At 42.3% G+C, this 27,902-nt stretch overlaps 1 protein-coding gene across 27 annotated transcripts in view; it reads right to left on the reverse strand.

Moving 5' to 3' along the window:
* obscnb (obscurin, cytoskeletal calmodulin and titin-interacting RhoGEF b) overlaps window positions 1–27,902 on the reverse strand; it is a 614,792-nt gene that overhangs the window by 44,911 nt on the left and 541,979 nt on the right. For all 27 annotated transcript variants that reach the window (XM_078231785.1, XM_078231777.1, XM_078231827.1 and 24 more), the window contains 8 exons: window positions 25,783–25,983; window positions 20,472–20,532; window positions 17,453–17,530; window positions 15,282–15,454; window positions 14,599–14,625; window positions 11,481–11,633; window positions 9,671–9,716; window positions 3,023–3,100 (listed from right to left, as the gene is read on the reverse strand). In XM_078231785.1, the coding sequence (XP_078087911.1) occupies window positions 3,023–3,100; window positions 9,671–9,716; window positions 11,481–11,633; window positions 14,599–14,625; window positions 15,282–15,454; window positions 17,453–17,530; window positions 20,472–20,532; window positions 25,783–25,983 (817 nt within the window). The remainder of the gene's footprint in view (window positions 1–3,022; window positions 3,101–9,670; window positions 9,717–11,480; window positions 11,634–14,598; window positions 14,626–15,281; window positions 15,455–17,452; window positions 17,531–20,471; window positions 20,533–25,782; window positions 25,984–27,902) is intronic.

Below are 27,902 nucleotides of genomic sequence, written 5' to 3' on the forward strand. Positions count from 1 at the left end.
TCTGCTTCATATCAAATTCTTAAACATGTTTCAAACACGAGGGGTAAAAAGCTCTACCCTTTTCAAAATAACAGGTATATGCTAGTTTTGTGGTCCTTGTAAAAAGCTGATGGCTTCAGAGATTTTCTCAATTTGTTCTTAATTCTCAAAACACTCATGAGTCCAAGAAAATGTAACTTAAAGGAATTCTTTAGAAAACCCAACTGCAACAGAAAATCATTTTTACCTCCTAAATATCACCCATCTTGCGCCCTCCATAAATCCATGCCTGCTGAAACTGTAATCCATGCTTTTGTTACCTTCAGACTCAACTATACCATTGTTCTCTGGGTTTGTGAGCTGGGTCAGATACTCTGCCAGAGAGGTGGTGCAGACTCAATGGGCTGAATGGCCTCTTCTGCACTGCAGGGATTCTATGGGAATGTCTTACATCCACCTTAGCAAATAGGTGAGACCTCGGTTTAAAGTCTATTCTCAAAACCACCACCTCAGGCAATGCAGAAAAGCTTCAGCACCGCACCAAAATTTGAAACTAGATTTATTAATTTAAATTTATGTGTTCTGATTCTATTGGGATTACTTATCTTGATACTATATTCTGGATGTATCTTATCTGTATAAGATTTATATTAATATTTCATAATTTTTTAAAGCTACTGAGACTGTAGAACTGACATTTCTCAAAGATAAAAGCAAAATACTGCAAATGCTGGAATCTGAAACAAAAGCAGAAAACGCTGGAAACTCTCAGTTCTGCCGAAGGGTCATCCAGACTTGAAACGTTGGCTCTATTCTCTCTCCACAGACTTAGAGTTTTTCCAGCATTTTCTGTTTGTGTCATATTTCTCTAATATTTCCACATGACCCATCCCCTTTAGACATGGATCATTCAGTTTAGCAGTGTGATAGCCTGTACCCAACCTGTGTCCACTACGGTTCAAAAAATAAGGTTTCAATTTTCACACAAACTGAGAGGCTCCATCATTTTCACAGGGTTGGGGGTTATAAATTGTATACATGTACTTTATGGAGGCAGCTACCCATATAAAACAGCAACTGTCTCCACTCATGTGATTTTGGTGTTGTAGATGTCCAAAACCCAAATTGTGCATGTTAGACCTGGTAGAAGCAGGTCTGCATCTTGTAGATTTGTTTGAATAGCCAGGGTATCCTTTTGGAGAGGCAAGGTACCCCTTTGGATAGGCCCATAGGACATAGAACAGTACAGCACAGAACAGGCCCTTCGGCCCACGATGTTGTGCCAAGCTTTATCTGAAACCAAGATCAAGCTATCCCACTCCCTATCATCCTGGTGTGCTCCATGTGCCTATCCAATAACCACTTAAATGTTCCTAAAGTGTCTGACTCCACTATCACTGCAGGCAGTCCATTCCACACCCCAACCACTCTCTGCGTAAAGAACCTACCTCTGATATCCTTCCTATATCTCCCACCACGAACCCTATAGTTATGCCCCCTTGTAATAGCTCCATCCACCCGAGGAAATAGTCTTTGAAAGTTCACTCTATCTATCCCCTTCATCATTTTATAAACCTCTATTAAGTCTCCCCTCAGCCTCCTCCGCTCCAGAGAGGACAGCCCTAGCTCCCTCAACCTTTCCTCATAAGACCTACCCTCCAAACCAGGCAGCATCCTGGTACCCAAACATCTTTGGGTTAGGTAAGGTATCCTTTGGGAGAGGTAAGGCAGCCTTTGGGGTAGGTCAGGTGCTCTTTGGGGTTGTTGAAGGAAGGCATGATTCTGCATAAAAAGTGCATAAACTCACTGGAACTGTCAAAGCGGTCAAAAAACTGTTAATGCTACCAAAGAACTGTCAAAGCTCATTGGAACTGTCAAGGTTTTTAACTCTACTGGGCTTCAAATTTAAAATTTTTTTAAAGGTTGCTACTTTACTGACTCTGTTGACATTAGCCTAAGGTCTAGCATTATAGAATTTCTGCTGCATGACTTATTTTACAACCTGATATTATCACAGTGGGGTGCCTGTTAAGGTGATCAGTTTGATTGACAGATCTAAATGGTTATAGAATAGAAATTTGGTTTTCATAAGAGAGTAAGTACTTAAGTGAAACTTTTGCCTTCATCAGAGAATAGTTGAAGGAATTTCAATGTGTTGAATGTTTTATTTTATATCAATGAGTATTTTTTAAATAGAGATGCCATCAACAGACACATAGGGTAGAATTTTCTGGTCCTTCCGGCTAAAGCGATCTTCTGATCCTGCTGATGGCGGCCCTGTGGTGGGTTCTCTGGCAGCGGAGGGTGTGTGCTATGCAAAACATCGTGGACATTGGATGGAGCAGCAGATCCTACTATTGGCCAATGGCAATCTGCCTCCACCACCAGAAAACATGCTGGAAAATCCAACCTTTTGGGGTTGTTTCCTAGGTCAGGGTGGCAGAGCTAAAAATTGTCCTGTTTTAATATCGAAATGACAAAAGGGAATGTGAGAGAATTTTTTTTTACACCTGATTAATTAGAATATGGAAACCTTACTACACATAGTTATTAAGGTAGAATCTATAATTATAGGGAACTTCACTTGAAGACATATAACCAGCACAGTTCATGTGGACTAATTTGCCTCCTATTTTGCTGTAACTTATATTATTCTATGATTAGAAAAACAGCCATCTGCATTCAAGATAAACCCCACTGCTGCCCCCTGTGTCCTATCATGCTGGGTGATTTTGGATTTACTAAATGATGACAATCCTAAATGAATGCAAAAAAAAGAAGGCATAATGACTAAAGTTATGCCCTCCCTCAATTTCGTCATGACTGTTAGACATACTTGTTAGAGGAAGTTTTTATTGATGGTTCTGGGGTAAAGTTGCCATAGTAACAGATGCAATAAGCCACTCTCCCCTTTGAGGGGGAGAGCTAACTGGTGGTGATTTAACCTGAGGATCACCACACCTCAGGTGAGGAGCAAGGTTGAGAAGGCGGGCCTTCATGGTTCTTAGAAATGTTCACTGTACCACAATAGTTATCTTCTTACCTGCCACTTGCTTCTTGATATAAAAAATTTCAATTTCCTGGTGTTAATCATTCGGGATTCCTGGAGTTTCTGTTTTTCCTTGAAAGAAAGACAAGTTATTTAAGTTTCTGGTTCCTAACTGTACAATTATCCACATATTACATCTACAGCTTCTTGACATTTTTGGAATTGTAAGAACAGGAAAAAGATATTTGGCCTAACAAGCCTTTTATCATAAATCAAATACACTAACTCCCTTCTTCTAACATGCTTCAACTATGCCTCTCAGTGGAAACTCCTGAGATATTTTGCATAATGTCCACTTGCTTATTAATTTTTTAGACAATGTTTTGCTCCTTTATTTGCCCTGCTTAATCCCTGCCAATCTTTTCACTTTGCATGTTTGGGCATGAAATTAATTTTTGCTTTAACTCACTGTCCTCTTAAAACATCCTGAGATATCAAAATGCAGACTGGTAGATTTGGATTAATTAGATGGGCAACCACCAGGCACGATCAGACTTTGCCAGTCTCCGAATCATGGGAGGTTTAAAAAACACAGCCTGCAGTTACTCAATTTTCAATCTTAACCTCCAGGATAGATAAATGATGGGGAATGGATATTGGAGAAAATTGGAGAAAAGAACAGAATGGGAAAAGGACTGAGATTGAGCGAAGAAGCAGTGTGAATTTATTTTTATTACATTGTCTCTATATGTTTTTGTCATCTTGTATTCTTGTATCTAAAGGTTTAATGTTTACTTATTAATGTCACAAGTAGGCTTACATTAACACTGCAATGAAGTTACTGTGAAAATCCCCTAGTCGCCACACTCCGGTGCCTGTTCAGGTACACTGAGGGAGAATCTAGCATTGGCAATGCACCTAACCAGCATGTCTTTCGAACTGAGGAAGGAAACCGGAGCACCCGGATGAAACACACACAGACATGGGGAGAACACATGCAGACTTCGCACAGACCTTCTCTGGTGTATTTCTCTTGTATTTATGGGCAGTTTTGGAATTTGCTGATACGTTTCCAATAACTTTACATGAAGCTGTTTTGATTTTCTGTGCAGATCGCTCATATTCAGTTCATTCACTGGCTTTGAGATATGTATTGCACTCTACTCGATAAATTCCCATTTTCAATCCCTTCAGGATTTTATTAGTGCCTCAGGACTTCAGCTTTTTGCCGGATTTGAAAGATTATTTTCTACTCATTCTACAGATTTGATTAACAATATTGTGAACCTAGGGTATCACATTACAAACTGATACTTGATGGATGATGTTTTTTAAAATCACTGCCCTAATTCTGAAAATTCAGCTTAGCACAGTCCCACAGTAACAAGTTACCTAATTAAAAGACTTGAAATCAGCAAAATGCTGGTAAGTCTCACATCACCAGGTCAAACATGGACAAGGAAACTTCCTGACGATTACCACTTAGCGCCCTGCCTGAGCTGGTGGATCAGTACTCCTCCAGGTGAAACATAGGTTGATTGGCCATGCTAAAAATTGCCCCTGGGATGCGTAGATTAGAGGGATTAGTGGGTAAAATATGTAGGGATAGGGGTAGGGCCTGGGTGGGATTGTGGTCGGTGCAAACTCGATGGGCCGAATGGCCTCTTTCTGTACTGTAGGGTTTCTATGATTTCTGTGATCTATGATCACTTGGAGGAAGCACTGAGGGTATCAAGGGCACAGAACGTACTTTGCATGGGGAACTCCAGTTTCCATCACCTGGAGTGGCTTGGTAGCACCTAAGCAGACCAAGCTAGCCTAAAGGACATAGATGATAGACTGGGTCCACGACAGGTGGTAAGGGAACTAAAAAGAGGGAAAAACATATGTGACCTTGTCCTCACCAATTTAACTTTCGCAGATGCACCTGTCTATGACAGTATTGGTGGGAGTGACGACTGCACAGTCCTTGTGGAGACAAAGTCCAATCTTCAACATTAAGGATACCCTCCATCAGATTGTGTGGAACCATGCTAAATGGGATAGGCTTTGAACAGACTGGGCATCCATGAGGCACTGTGGGCCCTCAGCGGCAGCAGAACTGCACTCAACCACAGTCTGCAACCTCATGGCCGAGCATTTCCCCATTCCAGGGGTCATCGACAATGCTATCAAGTGGCACTTACTCAGAAACAACGCCTCACTGAGTTTGAGTTCCGCCAGGGCCACTCAGATCCTGACTTCATTACAGCCTTAATTCAAATATGGACCAAAGAGCTGAACTCACGAGGTGAGCTGCGAGTGACTGTCCTTGGCATCATGTTTAAAATGTTTTCATATTAGCGTCACAAGTTGGCTTACATTAACACTGCAATGAAGCTACTGTGAAAATCTCCTAGTCGCCACATTCCGGTGCCTGTACACTGAGGGAGAATATAGATTGGTCAATGCACCTAACCAGCACGTCTTTCAGACTGAGCACCTGGAGGAAACCCATGCAGACAAGGGGAGAATATGCAGACTCTGCACAGACAGTCAGTCAAGTCGAGAATCAAATCTGGATCCCTGATGCTGTGAGGCAGCAGTGCTAACAACTGTGCCACTGTGCCGCCTTGGGCTGCATTTGAGCAAGTGTTGAATCAAGGAGCTCTAGCAAAACTGGAGGCAATGGGAATCAGGGGGAAAACTCTGCACTGATTGCAGTCATACCTGCACAAAGGAAGATGGTTGTGATCGTTGGAAGTCAATCATCTCAGTCCCAGGACATTATTGCAGGAGGTCCTCAAGGTATTATCCTAAACTCAACCATCTTCAGCTGCTTCATCAATGCATCAATAACCTTCCCTCCAACATAGGTCAGAAGTAGGGATGTTCACATGATTGCTCAATGTTCAGCACTATTTGTGGCACCTCAGATACTGAAGCACCCCCTGCCCATTTGCAGCAAAGTCTGGACAACATTCAGGCTTGGGAGACTAAATGGCAAGTAACATTCATGCCACAGAAGTGCGAAACAATGACCATGTCCACCAACAGAGACTCTAATCATCACGCCATGACATTCAATAGCAATACAATTACTAAATCTCCCACGGATTTTCTGAGTGGCACAGTGGTTAGCACTGCTGCCTCACAGCACCAGGGTCCCGGGTACAATTCCCGGCCTGGGTCACTGTCTGTGGGGAGTTTGCACGTTCTCCCCTTGTCTGCGTGGGTTTCCTCCGGGTGCTCCGGATTCCTCCCACAGTCTGAAAGATGTGCTGGTTAGGTGCATTGACCCGAACAGGAGCTGGAATGTGGTAACTAGGAGAATTTCACAGTAACTTCATTGCAGTATTAATATAAGCCTCACTTGTGGCTAATAAATAAATGAAATTTAATATCAACAACTGAACTCGGCCAACCATATAAATACTGTGGGTACAAGAGCAGGTCAGAGGCTAGGAATCCTGTGGCAAGTAACTCACTTCCTGACTGTCCAACATCTACAAGGCACAAGTCAGGAATGTGATGGAATATTCTCCACTTGCCTGGATGAGTGCAGCTCCATCAACATTCAAGAAATTTGACATCATCCAAGAAAAAGCAGTCTGCTTTTTGCCACCCCGTACACAACCTCCAACATCCACTCTCTCCACTATCAATGCACAGCGGCAGCATTGTACCATCCACAAGATGCAATGCAACAATTCATCATGGTTCCTTCGACAGCACCTTCCAAGCCCAGGACCTCTACCACTTAGAAGGACAACGGCAGTCACTGCATGGAAAACCACCGCATGCAAGTTCCCCTCAACATCACACACCATCTTAACACGGAACTGTATTGCCATTCCTTCACTGTCACTAGGGCGGCACAGTGGCACAATGGTTGGCACTGCTGCCTCACAGCGCCAGGGACCGGGTTTGATTCCCGGCTTGGGTGACTGTCCGTGTGGAGTTCACACGTTCTCCTCGTCTGTGTAGGTTTCCTCTGGGTGTTCTTCCTCCCACAGTCCAACAGATGTGCTGGTTAGATGCATTGGCCGTGCTAAATTTTCCCTCAGTATACCTGAACAGGCACCAGAGTGTGGCGACTAGAGGATTTTCCCAGTAACTTCATTGCAGTGTTGATGTAAACCTACTTGTGACAATAATAAATAAAATTTGAAACTTAGCTCTAAATCCTGGAATTCCCTCCAAAACAACATTGTGGGTTTACCTAGACCACATGGACTGGAGCAATTCACCTCCTTTTCAAAGCCAGTTAGGGATGGTCAACAAAAATGCTGGCCTAGCCAGTGATGCCCACATCCAGTGAATAAATAAAAAATATATTAGTAGTAAGTCGAGGTTTGGCTGCTAAGAATTGAAAGGGACAAACATGTAGAATGAGTGCAATAATGGCAGAAATACAAAATAAGTGCCTCAATTTTCACAAAAGTTTGATATTGTGATTCAAGAACCATTGGACACGAGGGTTGAACTGTTAGCGAAGTTTGTTAATTATAGAATTAAATAAATTACTCTGATTTACGATATACAAATAACAGGGATCAGATATGGCGATAGCAAATGAAGGCAGATAAGTAGTCAAAGTTCTGGTTACATTTTCCAAAATTCTGTGGAAAGAACAATTATTCTGGAGGATCAGGGAAAAGATAAGAGGGGATGGGCCAAAGGCTTGCTTTACGTACTAGGGGTACACTTTCCCAAAGTTAAATGTTAATGCACTGACAGCCCTCCCACCAATCATTTGAAGGTTAATGTTGAGGCACGTTTTTCCCTATTAACCATTAAAATTATGCATAATTTTGAATAATCTTAAACATTACTAAATAATATGAGTAGATCATAATAGATTATCAGTAGGTACCAGAAGTAGGAGCTGAAGTAACCATTTGGCCCTTCGAGTTTGCTCGATCTGATGTAATAATCTTCCGGTGGCACAGTGGTTAGCACTGCTGCCTCACAGCACCAGGGACCCGGGTTCAATTCCAGCCTCGGGTCACTGTCTATGTGGAGTTTGCACGTTCTCCCCGTGTTTGCGTGGTTTTCCTCCGGTGTTCCGGTTTCCTCCCACAGTCCAAAGATGTGCGTGTTAGGTTGATTGGCCATGCTAAATTGACTCTTAGTGTCAGGGGATTAACAGGGTAAATATGTGGGGTTATGGGAATAGAGCTTGGGTGGGATTGTGATCAGTGCGGACTCGATGGGCCGAATGGTCTCCTCCTGCACTGTAGGGATTCTATGATAACTCCACTTTCCTTCCTTAATCCCATAACCCTTGATTCCTTAACTGATTAAAAATCTGTTTATTTCAGTCTTGAACATGCTTAACTGCGCAGCCTCTACAGCTCTCTGCAGTAGAGTTCCACAGATACACTAACCTCTGAGAAAGAAAATTTCTCCTCATCTCTGTCTTAAATGGGCGACTCCTTACTCTGAGATTATGCCCTCTGGTCCCAGGCTCTAACACAAAACTTCTCAGCATCTACCTTGTCAAGCTCCCTGAGAATCCTATATATCTCAATAAGATTGCCTCTCATTCTTCTAAACTCCAATGAGTATAGGTCAACCTACTTAACCTCTCTGCATAAGAAAATCCCTCCATATACCTGGGATCAGCCAAATGAACCTTCTCTGGACTCAGAATCATATAGTGCAGAAGAGGCCCTTCGGCCCATCGAGTCTGCACCGACACGCGAGAAACACCTGAACTCCCACCTACCTAATCCCACCGACCAGCAATAGGCTCATAGTCTTGAATGTTATGACATGCCAAGCGCTCATCCAGGTACTTTTTAAAAGTTGTGAAGCAACCCGCCTCTACCACCCTCTCAGACCATCACCACCCTCTGCGTAAAAAGGTTTTCCCTCACATCCCCCTAAATGTTCTGCTCCTCACCTTGAATCTATGTCTCCTTGTGTCCCCAATGTTCCTATTTGTCAGTGCAATGGTAATGTCAAGGAATGAATTGAAGATTACCACAGAAAGGGGAAGTTAGAAACACTTCTTTACAGAGAGGGTACTTTGGATATAGAATGCTCTTTGATAAATCGCATTTGAAGCAGGATTGTTAAGTACCGATAACTATTTTCAAAAGGAGAATTAGCTGCTTGTAAAAAGAAAAATGTAAAGGATATATGGAGCAAACAGGAAAGTTAGGCTAAGTGGATCATGTGGGAAAAAGACTGACATAACAGGCCAAATGGCCTGTTTCTATGTTGAGTTTTTCACGGAATGTAAAATTTTTGTTGCTGCTGAAGCAACAAAAAGTTTGAGTTTTTTACATCATTTCCTCTAAGCGCTCTGTCCCGATCCAGTTGTTTACAATTTCTATCGTCGCTGTTTTAGGAAAGTAACAGCATTTATCAGCTTTTAATGCCTCCATTGAAACATTTCTATGTTCTTAAAATCTTAATGCTAAATAATATGCTGCTATTGTCAAAATAAGTTGCCTTTGGGTTCAGTAATTGCTCCATCAATGTTTCAGCAACAACAAAAGAAAAATATATAAAAAACACAGAAAATAAAAGAACACACAAAGTGTATTGATGGTTATTCTTTAGAATGGCCCACTCCTGCTCCTAATTTGTATGCTTGCTTTTGTAACATTAAGTTTTTATTCCTGCATAAGGAGTGTAGCTGTATTATCATTAGGCAGAAAGGCATGAAGGCAGAGTTGGCATTTTGTTATATTGTGAAAGCAAAAGACTTACCTGAACCCATGGTTCTTTTAAACATTCAGATGCTGTTGGCCTATCCCTAAAGGATGGAAATCAAGTAGCTCTTAAACAAGTTACCACAACTATGCATCAATAAATAACTGCAACACGCATTGTTGGAAATTAAATATATTTTATAAAGTAATGATTTCCCTCAAACTCAATGGAATTGCTGTACATTTTAATTATAATACTCCACAGCATAGGGAAACTTTGACATCTTGTTCCCCTCCCCAATTCCAGGAAATCCCTCCATTTGTTTTAAAATAAAACCAGAAACTGCTCGAAGTCTGCAATGGTAAATGACCGACATTTGCAGATTTCCAGCAGTTGTGTTTTCACTGCAGTTGGCAGAAACAACTTGCTGTTAAATAGTGATTTTAAGGTAGTAAAACATTTCAAGGAGCTTCACAGTGAAGCTATGAAATGAATTTTGATATCAAGCCACTGAGGAGACAAGTGATCAAAAGCTTGGCCAAAGAGGTAGGTTTTATGGACGAAGTAAAGGAGGGAGACAGGGGTGGCGAGGTTTATGGTGGGAATTCCAAAATGTAGGGGGCCAGGAAACTGAAAGCAAGGCCACCAATGGTGAAACCTGTATGAAACATAGAGCGGAATTTTCCTGTCCCGCCTGCCATGGGAATGGTAGCAGACGGGGGCAGACCATGCAAAGGTCCATTGACCTCGGGTGGGAATTTCCGACCTTGGGGTGAGCAAGGCCGGAAAATCGTGCCCCTGGGTTCTTACTAATCATCTGCTGTTTGAAATTGTAATTTCACTGAGAAGTTAACTCGGAGACCATTTCTTTTCCATTTATGGGATGTGGGCATCGCTGGCTGCACCAGCATTTATTGCCCATCCCTAAATGCCTTCCATTTTAGAGGGCAGTTGAGAGTCAACCACATTGCTGTGGGTCTGGAGTCACATGTAGGCCAGACCAGGTAAGGATGGCAGATTTCCTTCCCTAAAGGACATCAGTGAACCAGATGGGTTTTTAATGACAATCAACAAAAGTTTCATGGTCTAATCCATTAGACTTTTAATTCCAGATTTAAAAAAATTGAATTCAGATATAACCACCTGTCACGGTGGGATTTAAGACCGAGTTCCCAGATCTTGCCAGGGCCTCTGGATTACTAATCCAGTGACAATACCGCTATGTCACTGCCTCCCCATAGCTTAATTAAAGCTTCAATAACAAATTAGAAAGGAAATGAAACCTTAGTGTTTTTTTCTGCACATTTTGTATTCCTCACCTTTAATTATTGTGCCTTTTTTCCCAACTGACCTATATTTGGATCAAAGCATGCTCTGCTCACACGCCTGAAGCACCTGCGTTTTTATGGCAGTTTTCTTACTAATTGCCATTGGAAAACAAAGCCATTGAGGATTTCTAGTTTGTGACTTTTGTGCCAGTCGCTTTTTTAGTTCCCTTTGTTGAATGGGTGAAGGTTGACCTGCTGGAGGGCTCCATATAGCAACCGGCCAAATCCCTGCTATCCCACTACTGATGAGCTGCAACAAAGCCACAGCTTGTTTGATGCCCATGACTCTCCAGCTGCACACTGCTTGAAGCTGAAAAGTCTCCAGGACTTTTGGCGCTAGCTGGTGTTCTTTCCCTTACTAATTAAAATATATAAAGTTAAAACAAGCAGCTAACCTTTCTATTCACTAATATTTACAGTAACCACGTTAAAAAAATCACATTTAAGTCGGAACACCATAGTGAATCAATACTTTCAGAGGTAGCATCAATTCTTGCCTGTTTGTAGCTTTGATTAAACACATGTCAATTTAAACTCACTGTGGAATTAGTCTAATTATTCTCATGATGAAATTTTGAGCATCCTTGTTTATACAATCCAGATCACGCTCATCCCATGAGAAAGATCCTTCTTTCACATTCATCAGTGTAGCTCTGTCATTTTCACCAACAAATGGAGAAGTACCTGTCAGACTTTAATGAACCACAAATAGGTAAGTTAGTCAGCATGACTGTGAACACCTGAAATGCAATTAATTAACTACTTGTGAACAAACCCATGCACTATTTGACTCCCAGTTGTACAAACACAAAATAACATTCAGAAAATCTGTAATGCTAAACAGCCTAGGGTTAAAATTTGAATCTGGGTGGAATTACGCAATTTTTCCTGATTTACATCGTTGTAATTTGTACATTGTCTCATGAAAATGTCTAGAGGCTTGTATGGTTGAACAATAACTGTTTATTAATAACACATAGCTATATATATATATGTACAGGATACAGTCCTGACTAGGTACCATCTTCATGCTGATTTCTACCAGAATCACTACCGCCCCAATTACTGCCTACTATTCCCATGTGAGTCTCTACATAATGTCAGTGGTACTGTTTCTCCAGTGCCATATTAACCCTTACAGTTCTGAACATCCCAACACTACATTAAGTTAATTTAGAAGCATGTCCAAGCAGTGTCTAACTTATTCGGAATACTTTATTATGCTCAGATGCAAAGGAAAAAAAGTTTAAATTGTAAAATGTTGAAATATCCTTTATATGAGTAGCATAATAGAAGTTGGTGGTGCCCACAAAAATGAGGCTTAAGCATAGTTTGATCTTCGCACACCCTGAAGCTGAGGGTGCAGTGAGTTACTAAACATATATATTTTTAAATTTATTTATTAGTCACAAGTAGGCTTACATTCGCACTGCAACGAAGTTACTGTGAAAATCCCCTAGTCGCCACACTCCGGCGCCTGTTCAGGTAAACCGAGGGAGAATTTAATATGGCCAATTAACCTAACCTGCACAACTTTGGACTGTGGGAGGAAACCGGAGCACCCGGAGGAAACCCACGCAGACACGGGGAGAATGTGCAGACTCTGCACAGGCAGTGACCCAAGCTGGGAATTGAACCCGGGTTCCTGGCGCTCTGAGGCAGCAGTGCTAACCACTGTGCCACCGTGCCGTCCCGAGTCAAGGATGAAGTGTACAGCAAATCATTTCTGTAGTCTTCCACCGCATGAGCTCCACAGAAATGGTTGCTTAAGTAATTTCTCTAGGATTTCTGATGATCTCCTGTCAAAGTCACAGAAGGGGATGGGGAGACCTCACATTGAAAGTTTACTTCTCGAGATGTTTTTAAGCATATCTTCATGCACACTTGTTTCCCTTTGGGGAACTGCAGGAATGTGGTGGAAGGATTCACAGGCTGATGTCAGCCCGTTGAACCATCTCATGGATGATCCTTTCATGGCTAACATAGGGTTTGAACCCAGAACTTCTGGCCCAGAGGTAGGAACACTAACACTGTACCATAAGACCACCACTTCTTGAAAGTTAATTTCAAATGTAAAGTGAACAGGCAGCAGTGAAATGATCAATTTAGATGTCAAAACTAACTCCTGATTGGAATCTATAAATAACGAATATGTTGATCCATGGAATTTCTTTTCAGGTGAGGTACTTGCTAAAGAGCCAGTCAGCTCATCAGCATAAAGAGTTGGGATATTTGAAAATAATGGGACAAAATTTCGTCTCATGACTTTGACAATAATTTGGTCGAGTAGATCACTTGCCTGTAAGAGAGCAAATGGGGTTACCTCGAGGAGGGAGGTTTCAATGGTGACCTATGTTGAGTATTCTTACTTACGATTTGTTCTTCTAATACCATTGAAGATTGTAGTGTTTCTGTGATTTGAGGATTCGTCAGCCCAATCCCCATTGTGTACATTCCATGTGGTTTGCTACAAACTAATAATCTTGCTCAGAAAGGCCACAAAATTGGCAATTTAAAAACAGAAAATGCAGCCAGGGGATGAAGGTACAGCAGGCAGCAAAGAAGGCAAATGCATGTTGGCCTTCATAGTGAGAGGATTTGAGTATAGGGATAGGGATGTTTTACTGCAACTGTATAAGGCGATAGTGAGGCCACACCTGGAGTGAACAGTTTTGGTGTCCTTATCTGTGGAATGAAATTCCTGCTATAGAGGAAATACAGCAAAGGTTTACTGGGCTGGTTCCTGAGGAGGCAAGTCTGTCATATGACTAAGTCCAGTAGTATTATATCCATTGGAGTTTAGAAGAGTGAGAGGGGTTCTCATAGAAACTTATAAAATTCCAACAGGGTTAGACAGGTTAGATTCAGAAAGAATGTTCCCAATGGTGGAAGAGTCCAGAACTAGGGGTCATGGTTTGAGGATCAGGGGTAAACCTTTTTGGACTGAGGTGAGGATAAATTTCTTCTTTGATTTGATTTATTATTGTCACATGTATTGGGATAGACTGAAAAGTATTGTTTCTTGCGCACTATACAGACAAGGACTGAGGTGAGGAGAAATTTCTTCCACCCAGAGAGTGGTGAACCTGTGGAATTCACTACAACAGAAAATAGTTGAGGGCAAAACCTTGTGTGATTTCAAGAAGAAATTAGATATAGCTCTTGGGGCTAAAGGGATCAAGGGATATGGGGGAGGAACGTGGGATCAGGATATTGAATTTGATGATCAACCATGAATGGTGGACCAGGCTCAAAGGGCCGGAAGGCCCACTTCTACTTCCAGTTTCTATGTAAGTTGGAGTGAAGGTTGATTATTCAAGGATAGAAAGGGATCTTTAGTCTAATCTGAATTACAAGTGCTTGAATCTAACAGTGAGTGCCACCCACAGGCTCCATTCCTCAGCACAGGTAATATTAAACTCACGGAACAAAATAAACATATCTGCTTCAGTCCTCCACAGGATAGTCGCCCAGTCCATGATCTATCTGCTATTAAATTAAATGAATAGACAATTAAGGGCTAGATGTGACAGATTTCTTAAGGTAGAATCCCAGTGCTAGGAGGACGTGAAGCAGAAATTCTCCCCATAAATAACAAAAACATTCTTAATTTGAAAATTAAATATGTAAGATTCAAAATTGCAGAGCTCATCTTACCATAAAAACGTGATAACACCAACAGCCCTATATAAGAAAAAAAAAGAAACATTAAAAAAGGAGCATGAAATAAGCAAGTAATAATCTTTTTACCATAAAAAATCCTTGAATAAAAGGATTCTGAATAAAGGTTACAACACAAAACGAGCAACATAATTTCTAATCCCTTAGTCTTTAGATGAACACAGTGCAACTAGCTTGGTATTTTTCCTATTAATAATTATTGCTTTTTCCAGTTATCACCCCTTCTCTTGAGGAAATTGATGGCCTGAATATTTTGGGTGACGGAGTTTCCTCCCCCACCATCTGTAGAGTCGGTGGGGAACACCCCCCCCCCCCCCCCCCCCCCCATCAACTTTGACTGTCCTACAGCCATTTCACACTTGAATGCACATTTATTGGCTGCAAGTGGGAATTCTGCCTGTCACAAAGGGTCTGAGGTCAACTGTAGTGCCTCCTACTATTGTTCAGGCTGAGGTTAACTAATTCCCTTTAAGTCCAGGACTGAAATTAGACTTTTCCTGATCTGAAATGCTCACTTAGCTCAGTGGTGGTGTCCTTGTCCATAATTCTGAAGAAGATAAAATTGTCCTTTTGTAAAAATGACACCAGGAGCCTAAGATGTCTGAAACTGTGAGCCTCTATTTTCACTTCTTGATTTTTCCAGCATTCTGATAGCTTACCATATATCAGTGGCAGTTGAAATAGGATCCTGGGAAACAATCTCAGGGGCCACAAACTCCGGGCAGCCATACTTGCTAAACTGTGGCTGGACAGGTGAGAATTCTTGTGCAAATCCAAAATCACATATCTTAACATCGTCCCTTTCTGGATGCACCATTAGAATGTTAGCTGGCTAATTGAGAAAAGAAAATACATTATAAGCCTGTCAGCAATAAACTGCTTCTCACGGTATACTGTGCATTCCTCCGCAGTCTTTTTAAAAGTCTTATTTTAAAGTTTATTTATTTATTAGTCACAAATAGGCTTACATTAACACTGCAATGAAGTTGCTGTGAAATTCCCATAGTCGCCACACTCCGGCGCCTGTTCGGGTACACTGAGGGAGAATTTAGCATGGTCAATGCACCTAACCAGCACATCTTTCAGACTGTGGGAGGAAACCGGAGCACCCAGAGGAAACCCACGCAGACATGGGGAAAATGTGCAAACTCCACACAGGCAGTGAACCAAGCCGGGAATCGAACCCTAGTCCCTGGTGCTGTGAGGCAGCAGTGGTAACAACTGTGCCACCTTGCCACCTTAATAGAGCAACAGAGCCTTAAAGCTAATGTTTACAGAGTGGGACATAAATAAGATTGGAATAGTAAGACTGAGGATAAATCTGGAAGCACTGTTTAAAAGATACAACATTTGTGTTTTAAATCACAGGTGTAGGAGGGAAGGAGGTGAGACTTTCTACAGTTTTGAATTTCTGGAAAAGAACTAGTTAGAAAACAATGCTGTGGATCTAAGAAGTAGCATCCTCAGACATAGCCAGACCTGTATAAAATGCGGTTTACAAAACATCAGAGGCTGGGATTTGAAAACTATTGAACCCACCCTGTTATTGATTTTTCAAACCTGGATCTCTTCCCTTGGGGGCATTGTCAGTATGCTAACATTAGCTTCAAGAATTTGTGCTTGCAAATCACAAATTCCTCAGAGCATTATCAGCAAAGGACTAATTAAACTGATGTGAATAATTCACAGTGATGTACGAAGACAGAAAAAGCCAGTGAAATGGGGAATAATATGTAAACAGCAGGTTAATCTTCAACTGAAAGTGAGTTGAAATGTGTTAAGATCTATAAAGCGCTTTGCAGCTGTAAACTGTGCTCAGCACTAGAACCCAATTCAAAACTCAGGATTCAATTGCTAATTGGTCCCTTTGTGAGTGTCCATTTGTTAAAAATGTTGAACATGGAAGGCTCACTGATACAATATTCAGGCAGGTGGACACCTAGTACTCCAAAATGGATTGCTTTCATGTACAGGTTAGGATCCTATACAGGTTATAGTGTTACATTTTATAGGGCTACATTTGTACTATTGAATAGTCTAATAATCCTTAAAAAGGAGGTTGTTTCAAACACAATCTTTTGGGCGGGACAGGATCAAGAATGCTTCTTTGGGCCAAACAAAATACCACATTCTGCTACCAGCCAATGGATAGGGTCCCCCACATGCCTCCTCCCCTCCCACCCCCTATTTAGTGCAGACTTGTGACTTGGCTGGCTCATGGCGTCACCGCTTTAAGGCTGTCTGGTGTGGTAACTGCCATTAATTCTTTATTGCTTCAGCCTTCCCGCTAACTGTTTTGTAAGGACGCAGTGAACATAATGCTGACTCAGGTCCAGTCTGGATGTGTGCTTAAAATTATGTCTTTCATCCTTCTTCATTTGTACTGCTGAACAACTACACTAAAACTGAATGAAGAAATAATGATTTGTGGTATCCTAGCACTGCTGGCTCACAACACCAGAGATCCAGGTTCGATTCCCGGCTTGAATCACTGTCTGTGTGGAGTTTGCACGTTCTCCCTGTGTCTGTGTGGGTTTCCTCCAGGTGCTCCAGTTTCCTCACACAGTCCAAAGATGTGCAGGTTAGGTGACTTGGCCATGCCAAATTCTCCCTCAGTGCACCTGAATAGGCACCAGACTGTGGCGACTAGGGGGTTTTCACAGTAACTTCATTGCAGTGTTAATGTAAGATTACTTGTGACTAATAAATAAACTTTACTTTAAACTTTACATTTACTGCAGCTACACACAAATGAAAACATGGAACACCTTGAGTAAAACAGTGAGAGTGTACCCAATGCTTTAGTATGTTGAAAGAAATTAAGCCTTACTTTTATGTCAAGATGTAGTATATTGCTGTCATGGAGATACTGGATCCCTTCTAAAATCTGTTGGATATAGTCGCTAACCTAGACAAAACAATAAAATAAGAAAGATTAACCATACAGTCACATATTGGTCACTGTTAATTGAACAATGGATCGAAGATGATGAATTTTCTTGAACAAATTAATATTTGGTGATTTTGGATATGCTGCCAATTGAATCTTACAAACTCAACAAACAAATTAAGAAGTCGGTCATTAAAATTCAAAAAACACACACAAAAGGAATACTACAAAATCAATCAGTGAGCAGATATCATGAACATTCTGTCTTTTTCATTAAATTACTGGTTAACTTGGACATTTTAATAGTCTCCAATTGTTTAGCATTATGCAATCTGCAAAGATGAAAACGTGGGCAAGATTCTTCAGAAATCAACAAAGGTTGGTGGCGAGCGGGAAAAGTTGAGCCCGCAATGTCAGCTTTTTCAGTCATATACTGCAGCACTTAGTGCCAAATATTTTCAGCCACAGGCCCCATGCCGTATCACTGGCAGGCAGGCCTCGAATTTGCTCACCTCACAATCATCTCAGTGCTACAATCCTGGACCTGTCCTGTCCTGGACTCTCCACACCAACGCTATAGTTAAGAAAACTCACCAACGCCTCTAATTTCTCAGAAGGCTACGGAAATTCGGCATGGCCACTTCGATTCTTACCATATTTTACAGATGCCCCATAGAAAGCATCCTATCCGGATGTATCACAGCTTGGCATGGCTCCTGCCCTGACCAAGACTGCAAGAAACTACAAAGTGTTCTGAACGTAGCCCAGTGCAAACCAACCTCCCATCCACTGACTCCGTCTACACTCCCCACTGCCTCGGAAAAGCAGCCAGCATAATCAAGGGCTCCACGCACCTTGGATATACACTTTTCCACCTTCTTCAGTTGGGAAAAAGATACAAAAGTCTGAAAACACGTACCACCAGACTCAAGAACAGCTCCTTCACTACTGTTAACAGTCTTTTGAATGGTCCTATCATATATCAAGCTGATCTTTCACTTCACCCTACCTGTAACTGCAACATATATTTTGCACACTATCCTTCTCCTTTTCCCCTATGTACTTTATGAACAATTTATTTTGCCTGCGTAGTGAGCAAGAAACAATATTTTTCACTGTACCCCAGTACATGTGACAATAATGAAAATAATAATCATCGGGGCATCATCACTTTCCCTAGTGCACAGTGTACCTATGTAGCTACACTTCATAGGTGACCAGGAAGTGATGGCCGCCAGGAAATCTGCCTCCATTGTTCAGACACCCTCCTGGAGAGACTCCTGGATGCAGTAGAGGTCCTCAACACGCGCACAGGAAGAAAACCAACCAGCAAGGTCACCAACCCAGCACTGGGAGTCACCGCCAGGATAACCGCACTAACGTAGGAACACAGGACATAGGAGCTGGAGGAGGCCATTCAGTCCTTCGAGCCTGCTCCACCATTTATTATGGTTATGGCTGATTATCCAACTCAATAAATTGATTCTGCCTTCCTCTCATATCTAGGGGTACATGTTCATAGCTCCTTGAAAGTGGAGTCACAGGCGCTGTAATGTGGTGACTAGGGGAATTTCACAGTAACTTCATTGCAGTGTTAATGTAAGCCTTACTTGTGACTAATAAATAAACTTTACTTTAGGTAGGCTTTCAACAAGGAAGAAGCATATGTGACGAGGCCCTTGTATTAATCACTTTAACTGAAAATGGCTTTCCATGGAATCTCAAAACAGGGGTTGTTTTCCTTGACCTCACTCCCTCAACATGCGATTCAGTCTGGCACATTGGCCTATCTGTCAAAATATCAGGAGTTCTCCCTCCCAGAACAGACGGTTCAGGGTGCATATGGGTAACAAGGCTAGCCTGGAGGAAGTAAACAAATGAACTACCCCAGAGATCTGTTTAGCCCCAATTCTGTTTTACTGGTATAATAACGACCTGCTTCAACCTGGTCCTGGAAGTTTATCTGTTCAGATGACATAGATGGGCTCAGTCTTTCCCTGAGCTAGAGGGCATACTAAACATGATATTGCAAAGTAGGCTGACTACTGCAAGACATGATGCCGACAACCAATGCAGTAAAACAATCTCTAGCACCTTCACAATGCCAGCGCTAAGAAGGAACTAAACATCACCTTGGATGGCTAAAAACTGAAGCACGGTCCCCATCCTGGTTATCTAGGCATCAACCATGACAGAGCCCTCATGTACAGACATCACCTCAGCAAGACTGCAGAAAAAAATAAAACCTGCAGAAATTGGCTGGTACCTCATGGGGATCACATACCTAAGGATGTCTGCTCTTGCCATCACGTACTAGCAGAATACTTCACCCCAGTATGGTACCAGCCTGCCTCACCAAACTTATTGATATGCAACTCAACTATGTGCATCATCATCGGCAGTCTTTGACCAACTCATATCCCCTGGCTCCCAGTCCTGAGCAACATTGCCCACTTTCATATTTGGAGGATAATTGCAACTGGCAAGCTACTGGAGAAGTACTACTCCAACCCAAGTCTGCCTTTATTCAATTACCTCCTCAAATCACCAGTAGTATACTTTCCTTCATGTCACCCGTACCACACTGAGTAACAGCTGAAGACCCTTGGCAAGAGGTTTGGCAGGAGAAAACATCCACCAGAAACTATTCTCTCAGTGTAGACCACTGGTTACCCATTAGGCTTTTATCTTCCATGGCGAGAGTGAGCCCTTTTAAACCGCGTCCACATTGGCCAAGGTTTCTGTGCAGACCCAACATCAGTAGGGTTGCCAAGACCAACCAGGCTGAAGCTGTGTTGCAGTCCGAGCAATGACTCACATTGTCGAGAAGTGTCTGCTCACTAAAATGAAGGTAGGCTGAAATAACTCTATTTAGCCACTGACAAGGTTATTGCATGGCTCTGTGACTATGCATTCACTAAATAAATAAATGACATTTAAAAGTGAAAATAAATCTTACCTTGGTTTCTGCAACCATATTCTTTCTGAACAAACGGTCCAGCAGTCCTTCATTAGAACACCTGTTAACCTAGCTCAGGATAACAAACATAAATAACATGAAGAGCAGGTGGCACAGGAGGAAACACACTTAAATTAGTGACTGACAGTTGACCTGGTCTTGCTTTGGGGAGCATGGGGATAGAGTTACCACCTGACATCTGAATTATTTTTAATCTGCTGGTAAGAGATATCACTACATCCTCTCTCATCTAGAAGAACAGGCAGCAGATATGAGAACACCACCACCTGCAAGTTCATCTCCAAGTCACTCATCATTCTGATCCTCTATGTCGCCCTTCCTTCACTGTTGCTGGGTCAAGATCCTAGAACTCCCTCCTTAAGAGCATTGTGAGTGTACTCACAACACATGGACCACAAGAGTTCAAGAAGGTGGCTCTCAAGGGCAAATAGGGATGGATAATAAATGCCGGCATTTCCCACAACGCTCACATCCCAAGAATGAATGGTATAAGGATGGAATTCTCCCAAAAGGATTTCAAGTGTCATTACAGTGGGAACAAGTGATCTGTGCTGGTCCCTTCGTCCCACTCCACACTGCAATTCACTGACACTTAGTGCACTGAAAGGAGTCGTCACATGAATAACACTGTTATGGAGTCTCCAGATGCGTCACTCCCCTGAGGTGGCTGCAGCTGTGCGCCGTTAACAAGGGGGAGCTGCTTTTAAACGATTCTGCTGCAGTCACAGTCAGTCACACCAGGAAGGTGGCATGAAGCCCCATGGAGAGCTGGGAAGGCTGCTGGACATTGTGTTGGCGAGGCGGGCCGCCCTTTACCCCCGGGAGAGAAGACAACCCAGGAGCAGGGACTGCAATGCATCATGAGAAGTAGTGGCCACAGCCTGACACGCAGGTCCTGCACCCAATGCAGGAAGGAAATTAACAACCTCATTTGACCTGCAAGGGTGAGTGCCCATCTGTCTCATCCTGGCAGCAGTCCCATCCGTGACACCTGGAATATCCATCTCACCCACTCCCAGACACCTGCGGTCATCCAGCATCCTCCTCAAATCCCTCTGGCACCCCCATTCACAATCCCTGCTTGGTGAAGCATGGTGCAACGCCACCCATCTGCCATACAACCCCCAGGCTGCCAGCCTTCAAGCTCCCATCATCCCTTATGTCTCTGCAGGAGAAGATGGCACATAACTGCAGACAGTGGAAGAAGACTGACGGCAGAACCCCCAAGTTGCGTCTCCTGATCTCCTGTGCAGAACTGCCGATGGAGCTCACAGGGGAGGGCTGTGAGCCATTGTGATGTTGGGGTGCGCCACAGAAGTGAGGATCCAAAAAAACCCTTGATCCAGACGTCACAGGCATCCACCAGCGCAGAGACACATACCTTGGTGGGTAGAATTAGCAGAGAGACATCGGGGTCACTTTCTGGCAAGCACCACACAGCTGCTGATGGCAGGAGAGTCCCAAGGATTGGGCAGGCGGAGGTCTGCCGGATCCAAGGACACAGCTGGCTCCCAGCCAGATGTTGGGCTGCTGGAAATTGTTCTCACAGCTGGGGATGCAGAAGCAGAGTTGGGGACTGCAGGAGTGGCTGTCGGAGGCAATTCAGCAGCTGCAAGGCTGTTTGGAAGAGTCCAAAAAGCCTTCAGGTGAAGGAGATGGTGCAAGCATTGCGTAGTATCCATGCCAACACTGCAAGAGTTGTGACTGCAGTGGAAAGCCTGGGGCAGAAACTGGTAGCCAAGGATGGCAACGTCCAAGACATGTCCGGATCACTGAGGACCATGGTTGAAGGCCCGGGAGCATGCTTGAGACACAGTGGGCAATTGCAGAGGGACTGCAGGGCATGTCAATTTCGCTAATGATACTGAAATGCAGTCAATCCCCTGCTGATCACCCTTGCGCCATTTCAGGATGAGAATGGGTGCAAAACGGTTTGCGCTATTAAAAAAGGCCTGGGAGAATCACAAACTGTTTTGTTCCGGCGCAAGACAGATTTTTGGCCTATTCTCCAGGATTGGCGCAATCTAATAACACCATGCCAAGGTTGGAGAACCGCCCCCCCTCCCCACCAATCTTATTGAAACATTTAAGATCCTGAGCGGACTTGGAAAGGCAGAAGTTTGTTTCCCATTGTTGGGTAATCTAGATCTCCAGCCCATAGTTTCAGAATAAGGGGTTGCCCATTTAAGGTGGAGATGAGGAGGAATTCTTTCTCTCAGAGGCTTGGTGCTCTTTAGAATTCTCTATCCCAAAGAACTGTGGAAGCTGGGTCATTGAATATATTCAAGGCTAAGAGAGACAGGTTTTTGAAGTGTAGAGGAATCAAGGTTTACAAGCATAAATGTGACTTTTTGAGAGTAAGATCAGTTCAGTTGTGATCTTATTGAGCAATGGAAATATTATACAACAGGTAACTGTGTATTTACAATCATCAGGAACCATTCTGCAACTCACTCATAACACAATTAGTGCTTTATCTTAAACTGAAGTGATTCAATAATCAACGCGCCCTCACTCTCCAATCAAAACATTTTAAAGTTAGTGCTTAATCATCAACGGTGAAAAAGCTGTACGTATCACTTAATCACTGAATTATTATTAACTAAATGTTTAATTCTGGTACCACAGATCAGTAGATTAAATTCTGAGTACCTAACTTATAAGTAGTGTTCAATTTTTTCTCTTCCTCACATCTTGTTTGAAAACAACAACATGCATTTCACATTTGTCACCTATAATATAGTTAGAGGACTATAGTCCTCTATAATATAGTCAGACCAATATGTAAAGTTAAAGCAAATGGGATTGCAGGTAATTTCTTGAGATGGATAGAAAGCTGGTTAGCCAATAGGAAACAAAACCTTGGCATAAATGAGTCTTTTTCTGATTGGCAGTCAGTGACTAGTGGGTTCCGCAGCCATCTGTGCGAGGACCCCAACTGTTCACATTATATATTAATAATTTGGAAGAGGGAAATGAGTGTTTTATCTCCAAATTTACAGATGATAGAAAGTTGGGTGGAGGGTGAGTTGTGAGGAGGATGCAGAGATGCTTCAGCATGATTTGGACAGGCTGGATGTGTGGGCATGTGCATGGCAGATGCGGCACATTGATGCGGATCAATGTGAGGTTATCCACTTTGGTAGCAATAATAGGAAGACTGATTATTATTTGAATGGGTGTAAATTGAGAGAGGTGGATACTCAGCGAGACCTTGGTGTCCTTGTGCATCAGTTGTTGAAAGAGCGCAGGTACAGCAGGCAGTAAAGAAGGCAAATGGTATGTTAGCCTTCATAGCATGGCTTCATGAAAGGGAAATTTTCATAATTTATTAGAATTTTTCGAGGAAGTCTCAAATAGAGTGGATAGAAGAGAACCAGTAGATGTACTGTATTTGGACTTCCAGAAGGTGTTCGACAAGGTACCTCACAAAATATTAAGTCGTAAGATAAGAGCCATAGTTTTGGAAATAGTATATTGGTATGGATAGAGAATTGGGTAATGGGCAGGAAACAGCCAGTGGGGATAATGGGTTCTTTTTCAGGTTGGGTACATGTAACCAGTGGGGTTCCAAAGGGATCAGTGCTGGGACCGCAACTGTTTACAATATATATTAATGATTTGGAGGAAGGATGCAAATGTGGGTTTCCTTTGGGTGTTCTGGTTTCCTCCCTGTTGTCGGTGCAGGCTTAATGGAGCGAATGGCCTCCTTCTGCATTGTAGGAATTCTTTGATTCTTGTAGTCAAATTTGCAGGCGACACAAAAATAGGTTGAAAGACAAGTTGTATGAGCGATACAAACAGTTTACAAAGAGATATTGATAGATTAAGTAATTGGGCAAAAAGCTGGCAAATGGAGTATAATGTGGGCAAATGTGAAGTTGTTCCTTTTGGATAGGAGAACAAAAGAACAGAGCATTATTTAAATGGAGAAAAACTGCAGAAAGCTGCAACATAAAGGGACTTGTGCATGAAATACAGAAAGCTGGCGCACAGGTGCAGAGGGTAATCAGGAAGGCTAATGGAATGTTGGCCCTTATTTCAAGGGGGTTGGAGCATAAGAGTAAGGAATTTTTGCTGCAACTGTACAAGGTATTGGTGAGACTACATCTGGAGTACTGTGAGCAGTTTTGGTCCCCTTATTTAAGGAAAGATTGGAAGCAGTTCAGATAAGGTTCACTAGGATGATTCCCAATATGGAGGGATTGTCCTATGATGAAAAGGTTAAACAGGTTGGAACTCTACTCATTAGAATGAGAGGTGATCTCATTGAAACATAGAGGATTCTCAAGGGGCTTGACAGGGTGAATGCTGAGAGGATGCTTCCCCTCATGGGAAAATAGAGTTTAGGACCATCCCCTCATGGAAAAGTCTAGGACCAGAGGGCATAGACTCAGAATAAAGGGGCACCAATTTAAGACTGAAATCATAGAAATCATAGAAACCCTACAGTACAGAAAGAGGCCATTCGGCCCATCGAGTCTGCACAGACCACAATCCCACCCAGGCCCTACCCCCATATCCCTACATATTTACCCACTAATCCCTCTAACCTACGCATCTCAGAACACTAAGGGCAATTTTTAGCATGGCCAATCAACTTAACCCTAATCTTTGGACTGAGGAAGAATTTTGAGGAAGAATTTTTTCTCTCAGAGGGTTTTGAGTCTTTGGAACCCCTTGCCACAGAGAGTTGTGGGGATAGAGTCCTTGTGTATATTTAAGGCTGAGTTAGATAGATCTTTGATCAGTAAGGGAATCAAGAGTTATGGGGAAAGGGCAGGAAAGTGAGCATGAGGAATGTCGGATCAGCCATGATCCTATTGAATGGCTGAACAGACTCAAGGGACGGAACAACCTATTCCTGTTCCTATACAAATTGCAAACGTAAACACAAAGTTTCTCTCCTGGGATTTGAACAGATTGGGATTTACCATCAGCTGTACCCTAACAATGTGGAACAAAGTCATGCATAATTCTATTCTCATTAACATTCACATACAATATGAATTACTGAATAGCAATCAGGATTATGAGCTATGGCTTTTTTTTAGTTTCCTGGCCTGATAGTGCTGAGACCACAAAGCGGTACCCCAAGTGTCACCATTGCTGAAATGAGATATTTCAGCAACAAGCAGTGACCTCCTATGCATCATGCATAGAAACCCATCTACCTTGGATATCTCTTTATTGGACGCGTGGAGAATGAAATAGATTAAAATCATGGATCCAAACCTTAACAGAAACAATAAGAAAAAATAAACAGGGAAAAAAACCACAGAAAGGATACATTTCCAGCACCAATACAAGTGTTCGCTTGGTTTCGAACATATCAAGTAAGCAGGAAATCTTTGGATGGTTAACTTTGGATAAAATGGCGAATTCTTCATAAGCTTGTAACCTGGTACTTCTTCTAAGTGAGATAAATTTAGCAGCACAGGAAATCTCACTCTGTTTATTCACAACTCTCTTCACAAAGCCATAGGAACCTCTTTAAACAAAAGGGAAACACAAGACATTGATTTTACGTTTTAATGATGTTTCTAAGCGTACACTGTAATCAACATAGTTCAAGTACTTCAGCAGCTTTGACACTCATTTCTCCCTGATCAACACACCATTGCTGCAATTACCCAAGGTTCCTTCGATAGCACTTTCTGAACATCTAGCACTTAGAAGAACAAGGGCAGCAGGTGAATGGGGACACTATCACCTGCAAGTTCTCCTCCATATTCCCCTGACTTGGAAATATTATTTCTTCATTGTCACGGAGTCAAAATCCTGAAACTCTTTGTCCAAGCACACACACAAGCAATTTACGAAGGTAGCTAGCTTATCACTACCCTCTCAAGGTCAATTAGGGATGGGAAATAAATACTGGCCTTTTCACAACATCCATATCCTACGAACAAATTAAAAGAAATCACAAGAAAAACAGAAGTCTAATTTAATGAGAATCTTATTAAAATGGAAATAAATTTATACAGCTGGCCACTTATGTTTCAGGTTAATGGAAACTCCAGGATGTTGATAGTGGGTATTTATTTATTTTTTGTTCATTCATGGGATATGGGCATCGCTGGCTAAGTCAGCACTTTATGCCCATCTCTAATTGCCCTTGAGAAGGTGGTTGTGTGCTGGCTTCTTAAACCGCTGCAGTCCATGTGATGTAGATACACACATTGTGCTGTTAGGGAGGGAGTTCCAGGTTTTGACTCAGCGACAGTGAAGGAATTGTAATATATTTGCAAATCAGGATGGTGTGGGGTTCGGAGGAGGACTTACAGGTAGCTGTGTTCCCATGCATCTGCTGTCCTTGTCCTTTTTAGGAAATAGAGGTTGCGGGTTTGGAAGATGCTGTCGGAGGAGCCTTGGTGAATTGCTGCAGTGCATCTTGTAGATGGTACACACTGCTGTCACTGTGCATCAGTGGTGGAGAGAATGGAAGTTTAATATGTTAGATGAGGTGCCAATCAAGTGGGTTGCTTTGCCCTGATTGGTGTTGAGCTTTTTGAGTGTTGTTGGAGTTGTGCTCAGGATGCGAGTTAATTCTTCGCAGAATTCCCAGTCTTTGATCTGCTCTTGTAGTATATATATATGGCTGGTCCAGTTCAGTTACCAGTTAATGAAAACCCCCAGGATGTTGAGGGTGGGGGATTCAGTGATGGTAATGCCACTGAATGTCAAGGGCAGATGGTTATATTCTCTCATGTTGGAGATGTTCAATGGCTACCACTTGTGTGGTGCAAATGTTACTGGCCACTTCTCTTTTTAAAATTGATACTGTTTGGAAACCAAAGGTAGCTTAAGGGATTTATATTTGGATGAGTAAACAGTAGAAATAAGGTATAGTTTTAGGTGGGTTTAATTTAATGTTGCTGTACCTGAAATAAATCCATAATTAGATTTAGACACAGATGTTTGAATGTATAGGCATTCGTTTCAGATATAGTTGAGTTTCTACTGTGATAGAAAGAGCTACAATGTGTAGAGTAAATATCATTGCTTAGCAACTAGGGGCCCTGTAAGTTAAAGCAAACAGTTTTTTCTGTTCTTTAGTTTTTAGTTGAAAGCTGGCAGCTATTGCAGGCAGATGGATACAGACAATGAAACAGTAAACAACTCTCTCTCAACTCTGCTAGGGGAAGCTAAAGAAAAACAAGCTCTTTTAGCTTTGCTGTAAGAAAACCCCTATAACGGAGTCATGGTTCAGATAGCCAATGCCAAAGATCTAAAGAGCAACTAGTGAAGAAGGTAGAGAAATGAAGAATTGTCTCCAGAAGGTCTGGAGTTAAAGGGAACAAAGAAGAAATTGGAAAATAGAACAGCATTCTATTCAGAGACACCAGACAAAGCTGACAAGAAATGGATTGGTGAAGATATTAGCGAAAGGTTTTCTAAAAGTAATCC

The sequence above is a fragment of the Mustelus asterias genome, chromosome 2 (assembly GCF_964213995.1).
Source record: "Mustelus asterias chromosome 2, sMusAst1.hap1.1, whole genome shotgun sequence".
In the NCBI taxonomy this organism is placed as follows: domain Eukaryota; kingdom Metazoa; phylum Chordata; class Chondrichthyes; order Carcharhiniformes; family Triakidae; genus Mustelus; species Mustelus asterias.